This window comes from Furipterus horrens, unplaced genomic scaffold (assembly GCF_987537825.1).
Source record: "Furipterus horrens unplaced genomic scaffold, mFurHor1.1.pri manual_scaffold_2, whole genome shotgun sequence".
NCBI classification, from domain to species: domain Eukaryota; kingdom Metazoa; phylum Chordata; class Mammalia; order Chiroptera; family Furipteridae; genus Furipterus; species Furipterus horrens.
The window spans coordinates 133,620,695-133,630,085 of record NW_028327172.1 but is presented as its reverse complement, the minus strand read 5'-3'; the positions used below and the strand labels follow the sequence as shown (position 1 = coordinate 133,630,085).

At 37.9% G+C, this 9,391-nt stretch overlaps 1 protein-coding gene across 1 annotated transcript in view; it reads left to right on the top strand.

Annotated features, from left to right (window-relative positions):
* The first annotated feature begins 2,548 nt into the window (after positions 1-2,548).
* Positions 2,549-9,391, top strand: part of PRKCQ (protein kinase C theta) — a 68,844-nt gene continuing 62,001 nt past the window's right edge. The window contains exons 1-2 of the mRNA XM_090266481.1: positions 2,549-2,816; positions 6,023-6,222. Of these exons, the coding sequence (XP_090122607.1) occupies positions 2,699-2,816; positions 6,023-6,222 (318 nt within the window). The 5' untranslated portion in view covers positions 2,549-2,698. The remainder of the gene's footprint in view (positions 2,817-6,022; positions 6,223-9,391) is intronic.

Below are 9,391 nucleotides of genomic sequence, written 5' to 3'. Positions count from 1 at the left end.
TGTTACAAGAGGGGAAAGATTTCTAAGTAGCTCAGACATAAAATGCTATCTTTGGCCTTAAAAAACACATCCCTGAGCTTGAGGCTTTATTAAATGAGCTGTGAGGTTAAGCACACAAATATCAATTTTGCCTTCTAGGTGTCAAAATGTCAAATCATGTCACTGGGAAAAGACCTTTAGAAAGAGGCAGGGGCTTGGTTCTCAAACAAATGCATGCATTAGGTAAGTGAACAGGGCAAGCAAATCACAAGAAGTGGCAAATGAATATGGACTGCTTATGAAACAGGGGGTCAGCTGATGTCTCCTCTGTGGAAGGAGAGAGGCTTTCACTATACCTCTCTTCCTAGAGGTTACCCTAGAGGTCTCTGTCTGTTCCCAGACAGATTTTCCCAGGTGCATATTGAGCTGCTGTCACCTAATTCTGAACCCAGCCCAGAAATAGCAGAATGACACATCCCTCACTAAAGGTCAGAGCGCTTGCAACTCAGGCTTCATGAGCCAATGAACCCTCCAGACTCAAATAAGAATTACTTACATCTCTTTATTTGTATTGAGGAAATCTTCAAAGAGTTCACATACACGGTAAATATTCTCTAATGAGGACAGTTTCTAGTCATATTTCCTGCTTCCTGGAGAAATATAGATTTGTCCAAAAGATCTATGTTGCCCAGGAAAGGGGGTCTCTAAGAACTTTTCTCCAGAGAACTCTCAGTTATTAGCCCTGCTCCTGCTCAAGAATTTTTAACTCAGAAAGTGAAGGGGACCCCTAAAGATAAATCTGATACTATGTAGCAGAAAGAAAGAAGGAACTCCTGCCATTTGCAACAACATGGATGGAACTAGAGAGAATTATGCTTAGTGAAATAAGCCAGGCAAAGAAAGAAAAATACCATATGATATCACCTAATACAGGAAACTAAAGAACAACACAAACAAAGGAACTAAATAGAACAAAGAGCAGAATAGCAGTCAATAGGGGGGAGGGGAGAGGGAGAGAAGGGGGATAAGTAAGGGAAGGGTTTAGTCAAAGAACCTGCATAAAAGACTCATGGACATGGACAACGGGGAGGGATATGATTGTGGGAGAGGGGGTGGGATGGGTGGGGGAGAGAAATTAGGGGAAAAGGGGACAACTGTAACTGAAAAACCAAAATAAAAAATAAAAATAAAAAAATAAAAAATAAAAAAAAAGATAAATCTGGAAGTCATCCTCCTAGCCAGGTAGCTCAGTTGGATGGAGCATCGTCCCACGCACCAAAAGGTTCCAGGTTCAGTTCCAGGTTAGGACACATACCTAGGTTGTGGGTTCCGTCCCTGGTCCAGGTGTATTATACAGGAGGCAACTGATTGATGTTTCTCTCTCACAGTAATGTTTCTCACATCAATGTTTCTCTCTCTCTCTCTCCCCCTTCCTCTCTCTCTAAAATCAATGAAGTTATCTTCAAGTGAGTATTAAAAAAAAAAAAAAATCCATGAATTTAACAGCAGTTATCAAGAGCCCTTTATTTGTCTCTCTCTAGGTTCAGAAAACCCAAAAATTCCTAAGACGGCTGGCTTTCCAAAGGCTGAGGAATTTTTATGATTCTGCAGATTCAGGATTCTGGACCCAATATTTCCAGCAACATCATTGATTCTCACATCTGGATTCCTATTACTCTGGGTAGTTTTCTCCCTTTATAAAAGGCAGAAAGACAGCTTAGGCTTTGTTCTTGTTAACTTTGACTTACTTTAAGAAAGTTTGGAAAAATTCAGGAAGAGAAAACCATTCATGAAGCCATAAGAAGCAAAGAAGTAACTTTTTCACTAAATACCAGATGATAGTTTCAAAGTAATGGAAACTCACGGAAAAGTAGGTTAACAAAAACCATGTTTAGTTGAGATAAATGCGGCCAGAGAAAGCACAGAAAGGAGCACAGCCCATGAAGATTCAGACTAAAATCCTAAAATGTGTAGCCAAGACTATGATTTTCTCCTGTAGCTTCAGGCAAGCATAATTATTAGTTCATTGGCTTTTGTGAAGTACTTTGTCTATCCTTACACAGTAAAGCACTATGTTATGGTGGTCAGTGATTTGGGGTTTTTTAAGTAGTTCACAATGTTCAAAGGCTTATTTTATATGTATGTATATATACATGTTCACACATATATTTGTGAAGAAAGCAACCTTTTTGAAATGTCTAAAGTAAATAGGGATCAGCTGCTAAATGCCCAGAGCCAATTCTACTACACACATAAATAGCCCGTGTAAGAATTTTATGGTGTCATATTTAACTAGTGTGACTAAAATAGACTCACTCTTTATAAACTCGTTTTCTTATTATTGTTAGTTGTTTCCTGGGCACCTATTTGAATAATAGAAGAAATAAAACACTGGGAAACATTTACCTGTCTCTGCAACTATTAAATGTAACTACATTCAATTAAGAGTGGAATTACAATTCTAACTGACGAGGTTGAATAACGCCGACTTCCAGAAAGCCTCCTTCCTTGGCAAGTCAGTCTGTGGTTTGGGGTGAGCCCAATAATGTACTTTGCAGAAGGGGAAGTGAAAGCATTTGTTCGAATGGATAGTTCAACCATTTGAAGCTGTGGCTGTCAGCGATAAAGCATTGGTTAAGTGGAGATGGGACATCAAAAATAATATATTTTATAGCCCCTCAAACAGCATTTGTCTTTTGCCACTTTGCAGGGAGCCACTATGTCACCATTTCTTCGAATTGGTTTGTCCAACTTTGACTGTGGATCCTGCCAGCCATGTCAAGGAGAGGCCGTTAACCCTTACTGCGCTGTGCTTGTGAAAGAGTATGTTGAATCAGGTAAGCGTGAATGGGTCCTCCAGGAGGGGGCGGTGGAGGAAGATCCTGCTATGAACTACAAAACAGGGCCTTTCTGGGGTCTTCAAGGTCATCTGGTTCAATCTACTTTTACATTCCAGGAAACTGATGTCCAGGAAAGTCAAGTACTTCCTCAAGTGCATATGGGCTGTGAATTCGTAGTTTCCTAATGTATATTCTTTGTATTTTATGTATATAATCAATGCATTTATAATCCATGCCTTGAAATCCCAAAAGCATATTTTTTATTTGGTTTTTAAATTGTCATATGGCAAAACTGAACTAGACCCAGGTCTCCTACCTTGTGTTCTATTTCACTGGACCATTGTTCCACCTAAACAAAGGGAGCAAAGGAAAGGAGAAATGGGCTTGAGGACATTACGTGAGGCGTTAACAAGGAAAACAAATCTAGAGCTAAAGTAGAACATGGGACCTGTATTATTAAGCCTGGTTCCTCTCAATGATTACAGATTAAGTCTGCATAGTCTTAGAATTAGCTCTAAAGACGGCTCACTGTACCTTTGGCTAAGCTTTGATGAATGTTACAAAGAATATATAATTAGCCATCAGAATCCAAATTTCAGAAAACTTACTTTTATGTTTACTAAGACGCTGGATCAGTAAAAAATAAAAAGGTCAATGCTTTGTCAAAGTTAAATGTATATGGGAAGTTTATGGTGAAGAAGTGTGACAGTCTTCCGGTATTCCTTTTGGAGATTTAGGTCATTCAATTAAAGTAATCCTATTCTGTCTGCAATCTTTCCATGGTCATTTCAATTGGCTTACATTCTCCTTATACCTGCCTCAAAGTTTTCCCAGCCGCACTACCTTCCATATTTCCCTCCATACACTTCTTGTTGCAGCAGACACTTCATAGAGCAGCAGTGTGATTACCTTGTGTAGATTTGCAGTGACAACAGGAGAATTTACATTAGAAGTATTTATGGGGCTCCTACTGTGCACTGGGACTGAAAACGTGCCTTCTCTTAGCAGGAAGACAGGCAGTAAACAAAAATATAATATGGTAAGTAATGTGAAGTGAAGAAAAACAAAGCAAAGGAAAGGGGAGAGAATGACTGGGGACAGGGAGATACATTATTTTTTACAGGGAAGTCCTATAAAGGCCTCTAAGGGGGTGACATTTACAGTTGCAAGGGGAACCTGATTGCACAGGTGAGAACCTCTAGCTAGATATTGCCAGCTCAGGATCCTGGGGTTCCCAGTACTCCTGTCTTAGCTCTTCCCTCCATTAAAAGACTTGGAGTCTTGATTGACTTTGTCCTTCCTGCCACTATGAGTGTATCAAAGATGACACAGTCTGAATCATCCTGATTTCCCTTCTGACCAGATTTCTCTCCTGTTAAGTTAAAAGTGAAAATGGCATTTGTTCCCGATCTAAAATCTTTCAAATGTCACAGAAATCTTTGAAGTATAAAATGTCTGAGTTTTTCAAAGCTATTTTGGACTAAATGGGTCTCCTGAATTCCCAGTTCTCTTTATAAGCTCAGGTCTCCCTGACATTTGCCTCCAGAGAGCTTTGTGTTTTTTTGTGTGTGTGTGTTTTTTAATGTCCTCTCCTTTTGTCCTTGCCTTTGAACTTGGTCTAATTAGCCATGTGGATCAAGACCTTGTCACTAAAGACAACTTTGTTTTCCAAAAGGTTAGCCTGTGGACTTTGGAAGCTTTTGTTTTTTATTTTGTTTTGGTTTTGCTCTGAAAATAAATCTTTCTGAACATTATCATTCAAGTATTACTTCCATAGAATTTGAACACACCTCAACCTTAGGAATGTGAGGCTGCCTTTTTCATGATGAGTCAACAGAACAGAACAGGGACAACAGTGCTATGGGCCTGGAAGCCTTTGAAAAAATGGTAAAACTCACTGTAAATAGACAGAATCCTGAGTTCTGGTCCTCTTTCTAAGTGATGACAAACCTAGTGAACAAAGGTGTGAAAAATGCCTTGCTATGGGAACTTCTTCCCTTTGTCAGATGTGGAGAAAGGTTATGGTTGAAAGTAATTAAGAAAAGGAGGGGCTTCACGTCCCTGGAAGTAAAATGTTACTGTGATCATTAATATCACCATTGTTCGTTTTTAAGTCCAATCTCCAGTTCAATTTCTTTTAAACAAGCAATAAAAATCCTCCCCTTCCTATTCTACCCTTACCATTATCCGTTTATATCTCCAATAGCCAGGTTTATTTAAAATTTGAAGTTTCAGTTTATTTCAATCCTGCATTCCTTCCTGTTCCGTTTTAGCATTGTACATTGGAGGGAAAGGGTCATCAGGAGTCAGAATCGCTTTGTTTCCCAGTTTTAAACGGATTTTACCTTTTGTTTAATCAACATCTCTGAATTGCTAAACCTGCCACTTAATGTGCTTATTATCACAAGAAACAAACACTCAAATACAGCTGCAGTTTTCTGCTTCTGAAATTATTAAAGAACAACTACTACAGAAATTCAATCTGGATGAAAGATATAACAACACTACTTAATCTCCCACTAGTAAACGCTCCCAATCGCCTGGTGGCTCTGGGGAGGTTTCCCTTAAGCTTCATCATCCTGACCATGGTCCTTGTTAGAACCACTTCTAGGACTCCTGCTTGCCTGCCCTTCTTCACTGCAGGTCTATAGGCTGCTCCACCAACTCACTCCATGGAGGAAAACCACCACAAGTTACTTGTCAGTTTTTGCTTAGGGTTCATGATGCATGATGCAGGTAAAATGTATCCTCATTTGAGAATTAGAGAAGGAAATAATGGCTCATTATGTTTTAAAGGATTTTCTTCTTACCATAAAAAATGAGGTTTAAGTCACTGTGCCCTACCAAATATACTGGGCTTAGTCCCTAAGTTCTTTTTATTTGCATAGGTATTCACAATCAAAGCAAAGCAACTAACTGTTGAATAGGAAAAGAACATTGGCAGTCCAAGGCATTATCAGATTTTTGTTGCCTGAATTTTCCAGATTGACTTTTACATTCCAATACATTACCTTGCATGCAAAACTTGAAACTGCCTCATTCTGTCCTATATTGTCTCTAATTGTTTTATATGTTATTTTTTGTCTTCCCAACAGAATTATATATACTAGAGAGCAGATGGAATGAGTGTCACTGCTGAGTTGAATTGAGTGTTTCCCAGAGATGACTAAAGGAGTAATGAGACCATATCTTTCTGTTCCTAGAGAATGGACAGATGTATATCCAGAAAAAGCCAACCATGTACCCACCCTGGGACAGCACTTTTGATGCCCATATCAACAAGGGAAGAGTAATGCAGATCATTGTGAAGGGCAAAAATGTGGACCTAATATCTGAAACTACTGTTGAGCTCTACTCCCTGGCTGAGAGATGCAGGAAGAACAATGGGAAGACAGAAATATGGGTAAATATCTGAGCTGTGAGCTCTATTTTCTTTTTCAAGCTTGAAATTGTAATTTAATCCATAATTCTTGAACTTACACATTTAAACCACTCAAATTCTGTGGCATGAGCATCCCAGTTTCCCAGATAGAAAAGTTGAGGCTCAGTGACATCACATCACCTGATCACGGCCTTGCACTGGGTGTGACAAAGCCAGGACTCACCTTGTTCTGTCCAGCTTGTAAACCAGGTGGCTCTAGACAGAGACTTCTAAGAGCAGTCCAAGACAACCATTTTCCTTCATCTTTTGTGAGCTCTCTTTAAAGTGTATGTACCTTTAAGTGACAAGTACCATATTAGCAAAAGACTAGCTCAAAATTTCAGTGTCATCCTAAAATAATGATACACCAGCCTTAGGTAAACAGACTCCCTACCACTTACTCACTGGTGACTTGATAATGACAATGATAATTCATTGTGAACTATAGAACATATTGACATATTCAGATCTCTTTGATTCCTGTGTAAGGTGAAGAAGGTCTCAGGCTATGAACAACTGTTACTGATTTATAACTAAAAGTAAGCTCAGAAATATCACAAGTGCCCGCTAACTTGGGAACATAACTGTTGCCTGTTTATCAAGATAACACATAGATATCTTGATATATTATAAGATAGATGAGATGATAGATAGAAGTGAGAGGATCGAGCAAAGATCTATTTAATATTTGGTCGACTCCATACTTTGCCAATCCCTATAATTTTTTTTAGCTAAATGTTTTCACTTAGCTTACTTTGTACTAAAAAGTACATCATACACAATCCATGTTACTACATCAAGTTTTTGAAAACTTAGGTTATAACTGTTTTGGTAGCAAATGTTTAGAAATGTTAAAGGGAAGAATGAAATATGAAAGCATAAACATTTTAATGAAAATTTCTGGGGCCCACAAAATTTATATACCAGTAAAAACTGATTTTAAATCATCTGAAACCCAGACGATGTTTTCAAATATTCATATCATTTACACAAAAGAAGAGAATCTTACCTCTCTGCTTCTTATTTCCTATAACTCAGATTTTTAATAACTCCACCCAAAAGATTTTCAAGTAACAGTTTTCAAAATGGGAATGATAAAGCCTAAAAACTAGATTTGGTGTCAGTTTTGTATTTTAGACCTCAAAATAATTCAGTACTTTTAAGGGAAGGGTATATTTATAAATGGCTTTGATGGTGTCACTAAAGTACTCTTCAAAGATAAGCATATAAGAAGATTTTTAATAATAATTTTTTTTAAAGTGCCCATGCTTAAATGTGTTTGGATAATTTAGTTCAGCAGTATCTACTGAGCACTTCCAAGCTCAGCCTGGGGGAAGAATCATGGAAACCAAAGTCCTCCTGGGTAGCTAGTTAGGCAAGCAGGAAGAAGTGAACTAACTCGATAATAATGCCAGAGATGTGTAATGTCGTGGTAAAGGATTCACACAGACCAGGTAAGTGAGGGAGTGAGGGCAGCATTAGGCAGAAATCAACTAGAAAAAGTCTTCCCCAGTTTTCACCCCTTTCCATTTACTTTCTGCTTTCTGCCCCATTGAAAAAATTAAGTCACCAATCCCTATCTTTTAAAAGCAGTGTGTTACTTGATTTCCTTTCCAAATAATGAAAGGATGACTAATTTTTAAAATTCTTTTATTAAGTTTCATTGATAAATTGGTTGCTTTTCTATTTATACCTCAAAATTGCATTTAATTTCTTGCCTAGATTTTTTTCTGATTTTTTTCTTATCAGACTTCTCACACTTTTTTTTTTCAACCTATAATTTTTTATACATAACCCTTCATGGCCTTCAGATCCTTATTTAACTAGCAACCTTTTTAGATTTTCCAGCTTTTTGTAAAGGTTATTTCTTAGTTGACTTCTATTTATAGTGTTTAAGGGCCAACAGATTGCTTTGGATTTATATTTTCCCATGTTCTATTGAAATATGCTTTCTCAAAATGTATTTCTCTATTTTAAAAAAATTTTATTTTCTCAAAGCTGCTTCTCCCCTCCACAGACACCATCACCAATTTCTAAACACCCCATGAAAGCTTGTTTCCTGCTCCCCAGGGTTTTTAGCATTGTGTGGTTACATCCTATTCACTCTCACAAACGTGATGGACTGTGACTTTCTATGGATACTGTTGTGCCAGTGGCTATCAGGTTTAATTTCCTCCATCACCACTGTGTCCTGACTATTCGTAACTCTGTGGTCACCTGGGACCGGTCTTCTCCACCTGGTTTGGGAATAAACCCTGTGTCCGGCTCTTCCAGTTGCATCTTTATGTCCATTTTTACTAAGCATTCCACAAACCAGAGGACAACAGTGGGCATAATTGATGTCAAAAGCACTTATCTTCTCATTAATCTATTTAAGCTTGCCTGAGAATTTATAGTTGACCAAGCAGTACAGGCTTATTTTATCATAAAATTCTAATAATAGTAATGCTGTGACATTAAGTATCACACTATATCAGTTTTGCAGAGATCTTTGAAGGTTTAGTGACTTGCACAGGGTCCCACAGCAAGTAAATTATTTAGCCACGATTCAAATTCAATCCTGCGTTCAACCAGACACTTCTTATTATTATTTCTCAGTTATTCTGGTTAACTCATGGACATAATTATCAATAATAGTCTTTAATTCACCTTCATATAATTTTTGGCATATTAACAATATAGTGTTATGTTTTGGTATCTTGGCAATAGAGGTCAGGTTATCTTGGAGTTGATATTTTTTCTGTTATGTCACATCACAAAATATCCTGCATCATCCCTTAAAAATGTCACTTTGTTCTAGTCCCTTCTACATAATGATACTGAAATATATTATTTTAACCCCTGCTCAGATGACTTGAATTAAAATTTCCCTTAGATCATCTAGTACTTTCCAAGGTCATTCTCATTCCTTACCCTGATTAGCCTAGTCACATGTGTCACCTTTGGAAAAGGATTTATCTTTCCTTCCAGAAATATACTTGTTGCCCATGTGAGCTAGTCCCAGTGTCTGTGATTCTTTTGTCATGTATGAGATCTGACTCTGCCCGCTTACAACTCTTCAGATAAGCAGCAATGCAGCAAGGCAGGGCAAGAAAGGCTAAGAGAATGTGTTTGGGGATTTTGTTTCTTCCTTATGCAAGTTTTGATCTCC